The following is an 18,592-nucleotide window of genomic DNA, read 5'->3' on the forward strand; positions in this document are numbered from 1 at the left end:
TCTTCCTATTAAAAGTAATAATTACAGAGACGTGGGTATCAGTCATTACACAGAAGTGCTGGCTGTGTGGATGAACGTATATCAAGACATAGAATAGGCTGTTATAAGAGCTGTGGTAAGAGAAATTTGACTTTATCATATACTGGTATGATGTTTTAATTTTTGTAGTAGTTGTGTATTATTTTTCTACCAGAAATAATTTCTCAGTTGTTTAAAATTTCCTTTTAGTTGGAGCAAAATAAACATAAAATCTATCATCTTAACCACATTTAAGTCTGTAATTCAGTAGTGTCAGCTATGTCATGTGAAAATAATCTTCAGAACCCTTCCATCTTGCAACACTGAAACCCATCAACCTCCTCTGGTCCTTGGAAACAGCCCTTCGCCTTGCTGTCTCTATGAGGCTGCATACTCTGGGTGCTCATGCGAATGTGGTATCCTGTAGTATTTTTGTCTTTGGCTTATTTCAAAGTTAGTTTGCTTTTTGTTTTTTAAATCAGAATAGTACATACTTTAGGTAAGTGACTAAAGAAGTGAATAGTCACTTTGTAGTTAGTAATATAAATATGAAATATGAAAATAGAAATGTGAAAAAGTATTCAAAAAATTGTATTACCAAAGTTTTCATTGATGGTACTGAAACAAAACACAGTTGGATTCACTGCATTTGGGAATACAAATTGGGTAATTTTCTTAACAAATAACTTTTATCATATAAATCAAGAACTTATAATAGTAAGCAGACACTTTCATCCATTAACTTTGTCTCAGGAGATATCTGAGCAAAAACTTATGTTTAATAAAAGCGTTCATTATATGGGCCTGGGATACAGCTCAGTGACACAAGCGCCTGCCTGGCAATACAAGGTTGTGAGTTTAATCCCCAGTGCTAAAAAAAAAAAAAAAAAGTATTCATTACAAAGTTATTATATACTTATTATATAGCTAAGAACAACATACATGTTTATATAAATTATAGTACATCTTTACTCATGATATCTAAGTGAGTAAAAGGATTACATCTGAGTTCTGGGAGTGATGTGTTTAGTGTGTCAAATTATCATTAATTTGACTTATCTTAAATGTCAGCATGAAAGAAAAGTATGCAATTTGTATGTATATGATAAGAGATTATACTTTATAATACTGAGGTTTATATTATGGCATACTGTACATAATTTAAATTTGCAGTAATTTTAATGATAGGATAAAAGTCTCACAATAAGCCAAAAAGGGATTGAAACTTGTGATTGCAGAATGATCTCAACTATGAAAAAATACACTTTCAAAAAAGAGTTGAATATGTCAAAATGTTAACTCTGCCTTTGAGTAGTAGAATATTTGCTTACCTATTTGCAGACTTCTATACTTTATGAATTCTCCAAGATGAGTATGTGGTACTTTTTATAATTGGGAAAATACACTTCAAAATATATGTTCAAAAGGGTGGATTCCAAAAATAGATATGTCATTCTTCTAAGAAGAATTTCCACTTAAATTCCAGGGCTTTAGGATCAGACACTGGAGGATCAACCCGAAATCCTGCCGCCCACTGTGGGCTGGTCGGTTTTAAGCCCAGCTATGGTTTAGTCTCCCGTTATGGTCTCATTCCCCTGGTGAATTCCATGGATGTGCCAGGAATCTTAACCAGATGTGTGGACGATGCAGCAACTGTATTGGGTATTTATATGATTCCCTATCGTTTGAAACAATTTCAGTGTAAAACCATGGGCCTATGGCATAGAAATGTTTCTTCTTACAGGTGTACTGGCTGGACATGACCCCAAAGATTCTACCACGGTGCAGGATCCAGTTAAACCATTTGTGCTTCCTAGTTTGACAGATGTGAGCAAACTGTGCGTAGGAATTCCAAAGGTAACTGCTTTCTTTCTAGACTTTTTAGTAACACTGTCAAATCAAATACAGAGCCAGACGTGGGAGTCAGATTGGTTAGGCTTGAATCCGGGTATTGACACCTTTGTTAGTAATGTGACTTAAGCACCTGACTCAGTCTCTCCAACCCTATTTCCAAAGTGGGAATAATAAAATTATTGCAATCATTGAGCTATGAAATTAGATAATCCTGTAAAACAAGATCTGTAAATTTTTTTTCTATAAAGAACTAGATAATATTTTAGGCTTTGTGGACCATATAGTTTGGTTAACTCAGCTACTACAGAGAGAAAAAAGGCATAGACAACATGGAAGCTAAGGAAGACAAAGTGTGGTCAAAACAGACACTGAATGTTTTAAGTTTTACACAGGCTTGTAAAAAACATTGACCATACCTTCCAATCATCCTTTGTGTGATGGACATATTCTTTAAAACATGTGACTGAGCACATCTTGCCATGGACTAGTTTGCCAATCCCTGATGTGAAAGACTTAGCCCCAAAGCGTTGCACACATGTGCTGAACGTGCTCACTAAATGTGACCTTTACTGTTATTATACTACCGCTACTGCTGCTACGTGTGTTCGTGTAACAGTCCCTACAGGGACATAATAACACTAAATTGTTGGCTTTTTTAAAATGAAAAAAAAAAAAAAAACCCTTAAATCTAGAATTGCATTAATGCTTAAAAAACTTTCTGAAATCTCTTTGAAAGATAAGTTATACTTCAGAGTAAGAAATTTCTCAGCTTCAGCACAGATGATGTTGGGGCTGGGTAATGTTTCGCTGTGAGGGACTGTCCTGCATGGGTAAGATGGTTAGCAGCAGCCCTGGTGGCCTCCACCTCTAAATGCCAGCACCCCCGACCACCAGCCACAACAAAAATCCCTTCAGGCATTACCAAATGTCCGTCAGCCAAGAAACAAGACAACACGTGCTTCAGATGAGACCACGGCCGTGGAGGAGTGCGACTTCCTTCTGAGTCTTTCCGTATGGTAATTATCAGTGGTTCTTTTAAGGCAGAGAGATCTCAAGCTTCAGAGACAACTAGTTCAGAATCCTACACTCTACTGGCTTGCTGTGTAATAGTAGGACAGTTGCTTATCTTCTCTTACTCATAAAAGGAGAAATGTTAGCACCTACTCTGAAACGGGGTTATCAAAGGCATGAAGTGAGGGAACCTTTGAAAAGCATATAGCAGAATACCTGATACTTAAGAGATACCGATTCCCCATCCAGATGGCCAGTGTTTAAATTGTTATATCCAGCTAATAACATGACATTGTGTTTATTCACGCCATAAATGTTCTTGGTTCGCTCTTTCTAGCTGCCTACCAGAAAAAGTGCCCATTTTTCTAGTGTCCTGCCAAAGTCGGTGTACAAAGTGCGAAACTGTGTACTGTATAGATGTTCCAATTTCTGTACCTTGACTTTCACCTGTAGGAATATCTCGTACCTGAGTTATCCAGTGAAGTACGATCTCTCTGGTCCAAAGCTGCTGGCCTCTTTGAGTCTGCGGGAGCCAAGGTGATTGACGTATCCCTGCCTCACACCTCGTACTCAATCGTCTGCTACCATGTACTGTGCACATCAGAAGTGGCATCAAACATGGCAAGATTTGATGGGCTAGAATATGGTAAGATGGCTGGGGATTTTTTGTTGTGTTGTTTATCTTGTTCTTAACAGAATTGTATTTCAGACATTTGAGAGTTTCATTCATTAGTGACAAAGCAACTTTATTCATGACTGAATAAAGTAAATAAGTGAGTCCTTTACCTTCATCATGTTAGCTTTGTATTATGCTGTTCATCCGAAATCTCTTGGAATTTTCTGTTCCTTTCTCTGGACCCTAAATACGCTGTGGGGATAATGTTGTCTGTGTGATCAGCTCATCCAGTGTTGTGCCCGAGACACGCTAGGAGCTCAGTATTTGGACGGCTGGAGAGATGGATGACAGAGTGAATAAATGGAGGTGGTTTTTCTTGGCTGTTTTCTTTTCTCTCCATGATCAGCCAGTAGCAAGGCAGATAGAGAAGGCAAATCAGAAAGAGCAAGTTCCCTAAAGTTTAGTGTTGGTGATAAAAGTGTCTGTCAGGGCTGTTCTCAGCCAAAACTATTTTCTTTTGAAGTAGCATGTATCTTTCTTTGTTTTCAGGTCATAGATGTGACATTAATGAGTCTACTGAAGCCATGTATGCTGCCACCAGGCGGGAAGGGTTCAATGATGTCGTCAGAGGAAGAATTCTTTCAGGAAACTTTTTCTTATTAAAAGAGTAAGACAATTAATTTAAAATTTTTCTCTGGCCTTGAAATTTCACGTAGCTCAAGTCTTGTCAGTTAAGATAATTTCTTAAGGAGCTGGGGATTTAGCTCAGCGGCATAAGCGCCTGCCTTGCAAGCAGGCAGTCGTGAGTTCGATCCCCGGTACCGATAAAAACGAAGAAAAAAAAAAAGATAATTTCTTATGATTTGAATTAGAAAAGTCCTTTTGATGATACTTTTGCTTCCTAGGTATTCAAACTTTTAAAAGAAAATGATGTGGTAGCTCAGTGATCAGTGTAAGCTAAGTAGGAAGCCTGGAAAATTCAGCCTCACTAACTGACGTGGCTGTTCCTGCCACTTTGGCTTATTGCCCTGAGAGCCCTTAGCAGGGAGTTACATTGTCTCTTGAAAAATTTAGTGAATCAGCTGAGTTGTCTTCTGCATTGTGTGTATTTTGCTTTAAGAAAGAATTCCCAGGGCCAGGGATTTAGCTCAGTGGTATAAGTGCCTGCCTGGCAAGCACAAGGTCGTGGGTTCGATCCCCAGTACCAAAAGAGAAAAAAGAAAGAATTCCAATTACCTGTGGTAGCATACCTCTGTAATCCCAGTTATCAGGAGTCTGAGGCAGGAGAATACCACAGTTTGAGGCCCACCTGAGCTACATAGTGAGTTCAAGGCCAGCCTGGAGGACTACATAGCAAGACCCTACTTAGACAAAACAAACAAACAAGAATTCCAAATTACTAATACTTTTACATAATTAAATTGTCTTCAAGTTTATTCACCATCTTGTGATTCCTTTCCTCAAGAGAATGTGAGAATTGTAAAAACCCAACAGTGGCCTGGCATGGTGGTGCATGCCTGTAATTCCAGCAGCACTCTGAGAGGCTGAGGCAAGTTGATCCCAAGTTCAAGCCCAGCCTGGGCATCTTAGCAACCGATACTTTATCTCAAAATTTAAAAAGGACCCAGAGATGTGGGAATACAGCTCAGCTCAGTACAAAAGCCCAGGGATGGATCCCAATACCACAAAACTAACCAAACAGTAAGGGCAAGTGGTGGTTGTAGGTGAATCGCTTCCCAAAGCTTTTCTCCATGCATTCTAGGCCAGAACACAGTTGTACCCGTCTGTTCAAGGCCAACAGTTAGGGTCACTTTTTCCAAAAAATACAATTTGATGTTTTCCTATATTAAAAGACTTCTGCATTTGAACAGATACCTGTAACCACTTAGGAGTATGGAAGATAAAATATTAAGACATTTTCTAAGCAAAGACTATTGAGCTAAAGGTATTACATTTCACTGGGCATCACAGCACACACTTAAAATCTTAGTGTTTGGGAGGCTGAGGCAGGTAGGATCACAAATTCAGGGCCAGTTTGAACAGCATAGTTATATATGTTCTTTTTTATTTTTTGTTAGAATTAAGGTCTCACTATGTAGTCTAGGCTGGCCTTGAACTCCCAGCAGTCCTCCTGCCTCAGCTTCTTGAGTGCTAGAATTATAAGAATGTGCCATCATGCCAGTTTGAGTTACATAATTAGACCCTGTCTCAAAAATCAAAATGAAAGACATATTTACCAAATACTACCGATTAGAATCATACTGGATTTTTTAAGGCACAAGTTGATGGACTGTATCAGTCACTGCAATAGCATAAAAAGAAATTGAAGGGGAGAAGACATGTTTGAAAACATCTTAGGTGATTACTAGTTGAGAGACTAAGAAAGAAAGAATTACTCTTGGTATCCCTGGCTTCTCACTCAGTCTCCAGTTGGGTCACCTTGTTTGTTTCTGGGAGGTTTCTGTTTGTGGCAGGGATGGTGGGTGAACCCAAGTGATAGGAAAAATGGGGTTGAGGTACTTTATTTCCTAAGAAAGTCAACTTTTTTTTTTTCCTAGAAAACTGCTCAGAACTACGAAAAGTCCTAATATTTTATTCTTCTGATATCTTAGCTTAAAATCTTGCAGCCTTCTGTTATGTTTTATTCCGTAAATATAAGTCCATTAAGATTCCAAGTTTATTTGTTTTTTTATTTTGAAGAGAATAAAAACAAATGAGACAAAATAAAATAGTCAATCACAATAAAAGGATGAATATGGTACATGACTTAAAATACAAGGAGATCAACAGTGGCTACCGTAATACCTCTTGTTATCTTCAAAAGAATTGCCCATATCATCAGGCATAATAAAGTTGAACAAAACAGCACAGAACAAAACCAATAAAAATAAAACATTGGAGACATTATAGGACCAAAAGAAGATAATAGTCAAACCAGAATGGGTATCATAGTGTATTTCATTGTCTTCTGAGTAGTTACCTGTACCATCAGGCTTGATAATATCAAACAAAACAGAATAAAATCAGTCAAAATACAACAATGAAGGCAATATAGGGTTTCAGATCAAGCTAATAGGAAATTAAAAATGGTTACCATTGAGCATCCTGCTATCCTTGGAATAGCTGTCCATGCATCAAATCTAATGCAAGTAGACAAACTGGAACAGAAAAAACCAAGCTAAACAGAACAATGAAAACAATAAGGATTTCAAATCATGATAGTAGATTAACAAAGGCCACTGCCTTCCCTTTTAAGATAACTCCTCTAATTTCAATTTCACAGGGTGCATTGTACATTTTGGATCCCACTAACTCCTTTAGTTTTTATATTAGGGAGGCAACCCGCTAGTCACGTAAGTGATTCTGAACTTTTTTACCCCTGAGTATGATCTCAAGTTGTATCCATTTACCTACAAGAACCTCAAGGTTTTCTTTCTTTATAGCTGAGTAGTTTTTATTATATAAAAGTGTCTGGCTTTCTAGCCAATCTGCAGCTGATGGGCAAGCTACCCCCACTTTTATCTGGTTCCCTGTCACACAGAGCATTGTTTTACCATCTTTGACTTTCAGTCTACAAAACCCCCTTTGGGGTTAAATGTATTTCTTATGGAAAGCATACTGGTGGACCTTATCTTCTGAGCCTCTCTGCCTGTGTTTCTTTTTATTGGTGAATCGAGGCCATCCGTATTGGTGACTGTGGCCAAGCCCCCCTGCTCTATCTCTGCCAGGCTATTTTTCTACCACTGGTTGCCTACTTTTCCCCTTCATTCCACTGTCTGCCCCGTTTAGTGAGCCCCCTCTGCCGCAGTTCCTGAAATCATGGTCTTTTTTTTTTTCCTCTCTCTCTCTCTCTCTTTCTCTAGAATGTCCTTCAGTATTTTTTGTAGGGTTGGTTTGGTGGTCATGTACTCCCCCAGTTCCTCTTTGTCATGAAAATATCTTATTTCTCCATTAATTTTAAAACATAGTTTTGCAGGGTACATCAATCTGAGTTGGAGGTTATTTTCTTTCAGGACTTGGGATATTTCACACCAAGCTCTTCTTGATTTGATGGTTTGTGTTGAGAATCTGTTGTGATTCTGATGGGTTTTCCTTTATAGGTGATCTGTTTCTTTTCTCTGACAGCTTTTAATGTTCTGTTCTTGTGTTGAATTTCTGGTATCTTGATTATTATATGTCTGGGTGTAGATCTGTTTTGGTTATAGCTGGCTGGTGTTCTGTATGCATCACTTAGCTGAATATCATTGCTTTTTCCTATGCTTGGAAAGTTTTCTTTAATTATTTCCTTTGTGTTTCATTTGTGTTTACCCCGGCTTATTTACTCACATTTTTTATTCTTAAGTTATAGTGTCTCTTGTCATCTTGGAGCCTTTGTATTGCTAGCTGGTTCTTTGGATTTTTTGTTTGTTGGTTTGGTATTGGGGATTGAACTCACAACCTTCCGCTTGCCAGGCAGGCTAAATCCCCGGCCCAGTTCCTTGTAATTTTTAAGAGATCTTTCCTTTTATGATCAAAAGCTGCAAACCTGTCTTCAAGATCTGATAGTCTATCTTTAGTTTCTTTCAAGCAGTTTTGCCAGCTTTCAGTGGAGTTTTTAATTTCCTGGTAATCTCTTTGAACCTGTTTCATGTATTCTGAATCTTTTTTGTATTCTTCATTGAAAGTTTGCCTCATTCTTCTATGCTCCTCTATTCTTTCATCTGTGTCTTCTTTAGAGGTGCTTAGGAATTCTTTTAATATGGTCCTCATTTTTTCTTTTAGCTGAGGTATTTCTGTGCTAAGTTCTTTTATAGCTTCTTGATGTTGTTTCTTTACTTCAGCTGCTGTTGCTTCAGAAACTTGAGGTGTGTGACTGCTGATCTCCTCCATGTTTACGTCTCCTGGACCAATACTGCTTGGGTTGGAGGCCAGAGACTGCCTTTTGCTTCTTCCTCTTGTCATGTTCCTGGTTTCTTCCAGACGAGTGGTTAGTGGGGTTCCCCGGCACTTCCTGTATTGGCTACAATTTCTCTGGAGGTACATTGTTTGCTTTTTCTAGCCTGTGCTGGCTAGGGATATCTGATGGTGACCATTGGGTGTGCTGGTGTAGGGCTGTCGGTGGCTGGTGGAGTGCAGGCAGGGGCCCTCCCGAGCTGGTTAACCGTAGGGAGCCCACATCACGGAAAGTATGTGCAGGGTGGGCGGAACTGGTTGGGGATAGCTTTAGGGAACCCTCAGAGATGGCTATCGGGTGGGACTCAGTGCAAGCAATTTCCACAAGTCTGCTTAGAGCTAGGAGTGACTGAAGCCAGCTGCAGTTCTGGCTCTGGGCTTATCCTGCCCGACTCCAAAATGGCCCCTGACCAATCACCCACTCCCACAGGAGGACTGAGTCCCCCACCCTCACCACCAGCCCGTGCAGTTCTCTGGTCCGCTACTCCCCTCTGCCATCGCATCTCCCTGCCGAGGCCTTCAGGGTGGCCAGCCACCAGCTTCACTGTGACCGTGCGTCCCCTGGTTCCAACAGCATTTCTTACATGGCGGTTCTGGCTCCAGGTGAAAGCCCTGCCAGCTACCACCTTCTTCTGTTTTAAGTTTTTTTCTTTCTTTCTCTTTTTGTATTTTCTCCATGGGCTTCAATTCTCACTTTAGGTTCTTCCTGGGTCCAGGGGACCCACTGCCTTCCCTCTTGTCTTCTCCAGGATGCTGTATTCCAGCATCTGGGCTGTTGCTCTCAGCGAGGCTGTTCACTCTGCTGCTTACTGTTCCATCTTCCCAGCATTCCCCCCCCCCCAGTTTATTTTTAATTAGCATAAATTTTTATTTCTGAACCACATTTAAGTCTATTTCTTGTTATTTGTCTATTTGTTCTGCTTGTTCTTTCTTTCCTATAACCTTTTTTCTACCTTCTGTTATCATTTCTATAAATAATATTTTTTCCCTTAAGACATTTTTCTTAAATTTTAAAAAATTTTATTAGTACACATTTGTAGCACAGAGTCACATTTATAAAGAGGTGTTGGTACACGTGCATAACACATCTTAATTCTTTTTTCTTTCCTTCCCTCTCCCACCCCTCCATCTCTTGGTCCCCCTCCCCTTTGCAAAGGATGTGTCTCCTTGTTTGCTATTATTTTTGTCTTGTTCTATGGGTCTCTCATATAGGCAATGCCATGCAATATTTAAGCTTGTATGTCTGATTTATTTCATTTAACATTATGATCTCAAGATGCATCCATTTTTCTACAAATGACTCAAGTTTATGCTGCTTTATGGTAGAATAGTATTCCACTGTGTGTAAATACCACATTTTCTTCTCTCATGTGTGGATGGACATATAGGCCACTTCCAAGATTTAGCTACTGTGAACTGCGCTGCTATAAACAAAGATATGTACGTATCAAAGAATTGGGTTAAGCAGAATTTCTAGTTTCTAGTAGTATTTTGAGGAATTCCCGTAGTGGCTACACTCGCTTACATTCTTGCACCAATGCACAAGGGTTCCTTTTCCCCCTGCAGCCTCACCAGTGTTTGTTATTTGACCTTTTTCTGGAGTAAGATGGAATCTCGGTGTTGTTTTAATTGGCGTTTCTCTAATAAACAGAGGCACTGGACATTTTTCATGTATCCATTGGCCTTGCTGGCTCCTGCTTGCCCTCTGCTTTCCTAGTCACCACGATGTGAGAGGCTTCTTCCGCTACCGGGTGCCTCTGCCCTGCTGTTTCCTTTGGAGCCTGTGAGTGGAAAATGAGCAAAATAAAGCTGCCTGGAATGTTGTGGCTCTCGGGTATTGTGTCCAGCAATGAGAGTGACTGAGACAAGTTACGTGGAGTATATTGGATTCTTTCGGGGCTGTAAGTTCCGTCAGCAGTCCAAAGAAGCCTTTGGTTTATGGCCAATTTAGGTCTGAGGCAGCACCGCGAAGATGCTCGCAGAGTCTGCGTCTATTGTGAGGTCTTCACTCACTGTCCAGCCCTGCGTGACCTGTAAGAATTGCTTGACTTCTTCTCTCTGGGGGGGATCTTTCCCGGCCCTGGGTTTTCTCCTTATCCAGGCATAGATCAATACTCAGGATTTGAGGGCTCTCTGCACACCTTTTTAACTCTGCTTTCTCCTGTCAAACCTCTGGAAGTTCCAGTTCTTTTTGTTCCTGAACTTTATTTAGAGTTCTGTTTCTTTAACGTGCTGAGACCCACCTGCATGAACTGTGTAGGTTCTTGTTTTGGACTGAGCTCTGAAAATTGCCTCCAGGCATTAAAGTAGAGCTTGTTTGCTTCTCAGAACTCTGCTGTTTGATGTCTGGAAGTGATTGCTTCACTTTACCTGGCTGGTACTCTAGTTAAGAAGACAAGATACTACCCCGATGGCTTCAGCAGATGCGGAAGCAGAAGTCTACTTTTGAACCATATTTAAAGTAGAGAAGATTAAATAGAAATTATTAATTGTAGAAAATTTAGGTTGAGGGAATGCTGTTAATATCATTGTGTGTGTGTGTGTGTGTGTGTGTGTGTTCGCTGAGGTTTGAACCAGGGCCTTTTCCTTGTAGGTAAGTGCGGTATCACTGAACCCTCCAACCCAAATACAGTATTTAACTATCAATTCATCCAATTTGTTATGATTTAACATATCTTCATTTTGATATCTTGAGTAGTTTTTTTATTTAAACAAAAAAAAGCAAAACACAAAAAAAGGTAGAAGTAACACAGAATTTCAAAAGAAATCAACACTAAGAAATCATTAGTTGATAAATTACATATTGTCATCTTAGAACTAGTTGTTCAAGTCCCAAAATTAAAGCATAGGAAGTGGACAGTCATACAATGACAGTGCAAACCATTCTGTTCGATGATCCAACCAAAACTTAGTAATGCGGTTATCTATCTTACACACGTAAACATACATGCAGTTATATCCTTTAGAGCCCTTTCCTTCCCTGTCTTTTTTTACAATAGCTATTACACATTTCGGAACTTATTATTTTATATATTTCTATAGTTGAGGACACAGAATAGTTCTTTTGTCTTCCTTTAACCAATTTCAGAAAATTGGAAACTTTTTTTCTTCTTTTTCTTTGTGTCTCTGTATATAATAAGAAGTTCTGAAATGTGTAATAGCTATTGTGTGCCATCATATCCGGCTTTTCTGTATTATTAAGACTCTTGTTCTTTTTTTTTTTTTTTTTTTTTTAATACAGTCTTTTTTTTTTTTTTTTTTTTCCTTTTTTCCGGTACCGGGGATCAAACTCACGACCGCCTGCTTGCAAGGCAGGTGCTTACGCCGCTGAGCTAAATCCCCAGCCCCAAGACTCTTGTTCTGAGTGGCATACTCTTGTAACCTCGAGTACTCTGGAGACTGGGCAACTTACTGAGAACCTGCCTCCAAATAAAAAGAGCTGGGGATTTAGCTCAGTGATGGAGTCCCTATGTAGTGTGTGTAAGGCCTTGACTTTAACCCTTAGCATTGCAAAGAAAGAATCCTTATAGTGCGTGACATAAAAGCTGAGAAACCAGTGATTCTTTTATATGCCGAATGTAAGAGAATTGATCTGGAGCAAGATAGAAAAAGATCTCAAAATGTCTTTTTTCCCCCACAGAAACTATGAAAATTATTTCATCAAAGCCCAGAAAGTGAGGCGCCTCATCGCAAATGATTTTGTGAATGTCTTTAACTCTGGAGTGGACGTTGTACTGACCCCCACCACCCTGAGTGAGGCAGTACCATTCTTGGAATTTATCAAAGAAGACAACAGAACTCGGAGTGCCCAAGATGATATTTTCACCCAGGCGGCGAACATGGCAGGTGGGGATGGCTGAAGGGCCTCTGGCCTCCTTGAAACCCTTAGCCAGCTGCCCTGGCCTCATTTGGGTTCTAACTGAATGGTTCCCTCCAGGCCCTGGCCTGTCTTTCTGATAGTGTGCGTGTGTGTACACATGTACATGTGTGTGCATACTCTCTTGCCTCTCACACACATCACACCTACATTCTGAGCCAGTACAGGTAAAATACTTCCAGATTCTATTTCAGGAATGTTTAGCTGGGTGTGGTGGGCACGCCTGTAACCGCAGCACTCAGGAGGCTGGGGCAAGGGGCTCACTGTGAGTTTGAGGCCAGCCGGGGCTACCTAGCGAAACCCTGACTCAAAACACCAAAAAAACTTTAAAAAAACGTTTAAACCAGAAACACTGAAATAGTATAATGAATACTGATAAACTTCTCACCTAAATTTGTCCTTGTGAACATTGTACCTCATTGGCTCTGGGTCTGTCTCTCTGTCTGTCTGTCTCTCTCCCTCTCTCCTCCCTCCCTCCAGGCACACACAACACCATGTTTTTAGCATTCAGCTTTTTTTTTTTGAAAGATTCAGATGCCTAATAATTTAACGTTAATCCCTAAAGACATGTTTCTTCATTACCACAATCCCATTATCACACCTAAGAAAACTAATATTAATTCAGAAATAATGTGACTATGTAAAAATGTCATTTATAAGTTGTTTTGACCCCACATATCTCCTACTTGTTAATGTCTTTTTAAAATCTAAAAAGATCACCCCATTTCCTTGTGATTTTGTTATTTTAGAGCCACATCAGGCTATAATTTTGCTTCAGTCATCAAACATAATGTTAAAATCTCAAGAAGAAGAGAAGTACTTACTGTGTTTGCCCATAATTCTGCTTTCTCTGTTTATTCTTCCTTCTGGAAGAACCAAAATTCATTCTTTTTTTTTTTTTCTTCCTGTAAATAGAGTTTCCCAGCAAATTGTCTTCTCTGACCTTCTGAAAATGTCTTGATGGCTTTTTCCTTTTATAACAGTTTTTTTTTTTTTTCCCCCTTAAGTTAGGTATCGAGTTCTGGTTTAACAAGTGTTACTGGTTTAACAGTTATTATCTTTGACACTTCAAAAAATTATGCCGCCTTCTCCTGTCCTGCCTACTTTCTCGTGAGAAATCTCCTACCTTTTAAATTTTTTTCTCTTAATGCTTCTTTTGGGAGTTTCTTCCATCTAGTTTTTCTGTAGAACATCCTATTGGTAGGCTTGATTTGTCTGATTATTTCCTCAGGATTGACTTAAACATTTTTGCAGCTATCCAACATACATTTCATGCCAGGAAACAGTAAACAGCATTTTATCTCACTTTTGAAAGCTAAATTAATCACTTGGTTAAAGAAGTAACTGCCAATTATTTTCAGACTTTTTCTTTTAAAAGCGCATTTTCTTTTTATCATATGTAAGTAACTTGTGGAGTGATGTTGAGACTATGTGAATATTTTATTCCTTGATAATCTTGAGGTCAGTTTATATCCATTGGTGGCCCTTACCTAGCGTATTAGACAGTAGACTTCTGTAATTTCAACATTCCTTCTACAGTTATTAGCTAACGTATTTCACTAAATAAGAGGTTTCTGTTTTCAAAACATTGGATCTATTTCGTTTGCTTGCTTGCTTGTGTCTTTGGTTTTTATGTGACAGGGCCTCACTGTGTGGTTCGGACTGGCCTTAAACTCACTATGTAGCCCAGACTGGCCTTGAACTTGAAGCAGTCCTGCTCAGCCTCCCATGTGCTGGATTACAGGTGTGTGCCGCCACACCTATTGTAAAAATTGGTTTTATTGGCTAGGGATGCAGCTCAGCAGCACAGGGCCTGCCTGGGAAAGGTGAGGTCAGGAGTTCGATTCCTGGTTTTAAAAAACGAATTGGAATTTTATTTATTTATTTTTTTTATGGGTACCAGGGATCGAACTCATGACCGTCTGCTTGCAAGGCAGGTGCTTATGCCATTGAGCTAAATCCCCAGCCCACTAATTGGATTTATTAAAAGCAGTTACTGTCACTTTTGTTTTCAGTGCTCAAATTATCCCAAATATAGCCAGTAAGAATCCCTTTTGGTTGCTTGTATCGTTTAGATCTGCTCTCATTTAATTTTTGAAAACTTACTTATTTTGTGACATTACCAAATGTCTCTGAATCTTGTGCTTTCTGTGTCCCAAACCTGAAATTAAAAGTATCCCAAGCTAATGCATTGAAAAACTAGAATTCAAACAATCTAAAGCTAATTTCTTAATTAATGGATTGACAAACATTCAAAGGCTCAAAGCACGTTCTGTTGGTAAGACCCTAAGAAAAGATGCCCAGCTCAGCAGCTCAAGCGCGTCCCTGGTAAGCACAAGATCCTAAGTTCAATCCCTTGTACCAAAAGAGAAAAGAAAAGAAATACTTGCTTAGCTGATGGGATTTCAAACTGGTATATCTTTGGAGAGCATTTATCCTTTTATAAAACATCTAAAACTTTCAAGAGTAGCAAAATTACATTTATAGCTATTGTGTACTACAGCGTTGTATAAAACAACTAAATGTTAAAAACAACCTAAATGTCTAATCATAGAAAATTAGTTCACTAAGCTATGGTAAAACCAGATAATGAAGTACTACATAGTTGTAAAAAAGAAAGAAGGTCTCTATGAATTGAACACTGATTTCCTTTTATTATTAGTGTCTATTAATTTTTTTTTCTTGGTTTTTTTGAGACAGGTCTCGCCATGCAGTTCAGGCTGCCGTGGGCTCACTGTTAGCCCAGGTTGGTCTCGAACTTGCCTCAGCCTCCGAGTGCTGGGATTACAGGCATGAGCCACCCCGCCCGGCTGGTGCCTATTGATTTTATGAATGGGTCTGAACATGTATATTTTGGTCATATCCATTTCCCTCCCTCCCTGTTCCCTTCTTATCTAATAATAGCATCCTTTTGACTTTCATGTTATCTTTTTAGCTTCCACATATTAGGAAGAATATGCAGTATTTTTCTTTCTGAGTCTTGGCTTATCACTCAATATGATTATCTCCAAGTCTATCCATTTTCCTTCAGAGGACAAAATTTTGTTCTTCATTATGGCTAAATACTACATTGTGAATATATACTATGTTTTCTTTCTTTTTTTTTTTAATTCATTTTATTTCAATGAGGAAAAAAAAGAGAAAAAAAACCCAGACTTTGAAAATACATTAATCAAGGGGAGGAACAATGGAACATACATTGTGCATTGTCATCCCTAAATCATTCACCCAGAGTATAAAACATGTACATTCAATTGTCCAAACAATATCAGCACAAATCTTTTTCTTCAGTGAACTCAGAGAGACAATCCAATGTTTACAGAAGTGAGTCTTATTTATTTCTCTTATGAGTATGGTCTCAAGTTGCATCCATTTACCTATAAAAATCTCCAGTTTACCCTTCTTTATAGCTGAGTAGTGCTCCACTGTATAAAATACCACATCTTTTTTATCCATTCGTCAGTTGATGGGCATTTAGGTTGTTTCCAAGACCTAGCTTTTACATATTGTGCTGCTATCAACACAGGTGCACATATATTGCTGTGAATATCATGTTTTCTTAATCCATTCGTCTGATGGTGGACACCCAGGCTGATTTCATATCTTTGCTGTTGTGAATTATATCACAGTAAAGGTGAGTACGCAGGTGTCCCTGTGGTATGCTGACTGTAGTTCCTTTGGGTCTACGCCAAGGACTGATACAGCTGGATCAAACCTAGTTTTACTGTTTTGAGGAAACGCCGTACTGATATCCATAGTGACTATACCAGTTTACATTCCCACCAACAGTGTAAAGCACTCCCTTTTCCCAAATCCTCATTAGCATTTATTTTTGTGTGTTCTTAAAGGTAGCCACTCCGACTGGGGTGACTGGAATCTCAGTGTGTGGTTTGGATTGCGTCTCCCTGATGGCTAAAGATGTTAATGAACATTTTTAGAGTTACTGGCTATTTGTACTTTTAGGGGGCCAGTGTCTATCCAGTTCAATTGCCATTTATTGATTGGGCTATTTAATTTTTTGGTGTTAAGCTTTTTATATATTCTAGATGCCAGTCCTCTGTTAGACTCGTAACTGACAAAGCTTTTCTTACTGCCTGGGGGCTTTTGGTTCTGTTGTTTTCCTTTCCGTGCAGAAACTTGTTGATTTGATGTAGTCTTGGTTTTGATTCTTGCTGTTTCCTGTGCTATTGGAGTCCTGCTCAGGAATTTTTTGCCAATGGATGTGGCTTCAAGTGTTTCCCCTGTTTTAGTCTCAAAGCTTCAGATCTTATACCTGTAAAACAGTGATTTCTGAGATACATTGTTAAGAGAACAGAACATGTTGCGAAACACACATATACTGTATAGTATAACAGTTCTGTTGTTTTTAAAAAGCCTTATTCTGGAACCTAGTATGAAGATGCATGCCTATAATTCCATCACTTGGGAGGCTGAGGCAGGAGGATTTTCGTAAGTTCAAAGCCAACCTGGGCTACATAGTGAGTTCCAGGTTAGCCTGAACTTTACGGCACAAGACCTTGTCTCAAAACAAAACAAAAATCCTATTCTGCCTTTATCTGTTAGCACTGAACAGCAGCATAGATCTGAGCTTCTTAGGATGGAGACTTAATTGATGGGTGGGTTTCTCCCTTTTCTGCAGGGGTGCCCGCTGTGAGCGTGCCAGCCGGTCTCTCACCCCAGGGACTGCCGATCGGCCTGCAGTTCATCGCACCTGCCTTTGGTGACCAGAAGCTTCTGACAGTTGCCAAATGGTTTGAGAAACAAATACAGTTTCCAGTTACTCAGCTTCAAGAACTCACAGAGGATTGTCCATCAGGCTTTGAAAATGACAACTCAGCTTCCGTTTTTCTGAAACAGTGCTGATAAATGTGTCTTGCAAATTTAAATGACATTTAAAGACTATTCTCAAGGGTCAAATGACACTGCTCAGTTCTTGTAATTAGGTGTAAAGAGTTCCCTTTTCCCCAGATCCTCATTAGCATTTATTTTTTTGACTGGGGCAGCTGGAATCTCAGTGTGGTTTTGATTTGCATTTCCCCAGTGACTAAAGATGTTGAACATTTTTAAACAGAGTTATGGCTATCAATAGAGTCATTCCTCAGATTCACTTTCTAAGATTCCTGGGGAACAGTTGATCGGTTATGAGCTGGCACCATTTATTAAACAGATGCTAATTGTGAAGTACAGGATTTATATGCACTGTAATACATCTAAAATACATGTTCCTGAAAACCAGTAGAGTGCAGAAGTGTTCATTAAGAAGAAAAAACTTACAACAAATATCGTCCTGGAAAAACATTTGCGTCTTTATAACTAAAATGCTAAGGAAAAAAGAACTGCTCTCGCAGAGATACGTTACGTAGCCCAAGTGGGCAGGTTGTCATGAGGTGGAGCCCGCACCTGGGATGTGAAAGCACACAGAAGCAGCTGAGCGGGAGGAGCGGGCTGGGTGCAGGAGGAAGCACGCCATGCCAGGGCCCAGATTCCTGGGGACTGGAGGTCCCTGCAGGGGAACCCCAAGCACAGGCACTCTTTCTTTAAACTAGGGCCAAAATGACTGTGAAAACTTTCCCCCCGCTTTCCTCCCTAGTACCCTGGGCCAGAAGGACCCAGAACAACCATGCGTTGCAATGAGCATTAACTGACCGCAGTGAGCTCCTTGATGTTTTAGAGGCATTCGATGTAGTCCAACAAACTCTGCTGGATAGAAACTTGAGAGGTGGTAGAGCATGGTTTGAGTGAAAAAGTTTGGAAGTACATTAATAGCGATCTAAGAACCGTGCAGACAGTTTGGTAGGGAAGCTAAAAAAAATGAGGCCTAAGACAAGATCCTGCTTAGCAGGTTCTCTTCCCTGTGGTCTCCTTGCCCTCCTGTCTGTCTTTATAAATGTTCTTTATTTGGGCCCCTTGACCCCAAAGAAACCTTAATGGAGATATCTATTCAACATGTGACCAAATCTAGTGGAAACCTACAGTTACTCTGAGGCCATCACTGCCTTTGCTGGAGTACCATTCTCATGTTATCCAGGCATTCTAACTTGGCATTTATATTTTGTTGATAAGTAAAAGTAGAAAGCTGAATTATTCCTTATTAAAATCACTAGTAAAAACAGTTTTTCTAAATATGAAGTATATAAGTCAGGTGTTATTGTAATCCAAATATTGCAGTCCCTTTCCTAATGTCCCTCACAATCCAGGAAGTTGTATTTGTAATCCCATTGAGCTGTTATTAGAATCCTGGCAAGTTAATTCCAGTCCACTGTCTCCAGTGCAGCACATGACAA

General features: G+C 39.5%; 1 protein-coding gene across 1 annotated transcript in view; it reads left to right on the forward strand.

Moving 5' to 3' along the window:
- The window catches only part of Qrsl1 (glutaminyl-tRNA amidotransferase subunit QRSL1), a 37,287-nt gene extending 19,744 nt beyond the window's left edge, over window positions 1–17,543 (forward strand). Inside the window, exons 6-11 of the mRNA XM_003466008.5 lie at window positions 1,505–1,680; window positions 1,763–1,875; window positions 3,337–3,529; window positions 4,049–4,166; window positions 12,072–12,277; window positions 16,948–17,543. Of these exons, the coding sequence (XP_003466056.2) occupies window positions 1,505–1,680; window positions 1,763–1,875; window positions 3,337–3,529; window positions 4,049–4,166; window positions 12,072–12,277; window positions 16,948–17,171 (1,030 nt within the window). The 3' untranslated portion in view covers window positions 17,172–17,543. The remainder of the gene's footprint in view (window positions 1–1,504; window positions 1,681–1,762; window positions 1,876–3,336; window positions 3,530–4,048; window positions 4,167–12,071; window positions 12,278–16,947) is intronic.
- The last annotated feature ends 1,049 nt before the right edge of the window (window positions 17,544–18,592 follow it).

This window comes from Cavia porcellus, unplaced genomic scaffold (genome assembly GCF_034190915.1).
Source record: "Cavia porcellus strain 051 isolate PalLab524CR breed Dunkin Hartley unplaced genomic scaffold, mCavPor4.1 scaffold_7, whole genome shotgun sequence".
Classification (NCBI taxonomy): domain Eukaryota; kingdom Metazoa; phylum Chordata; class Mammalia; order Rodentia; family Caviidae; genus Cavia; species Cavia porcellus.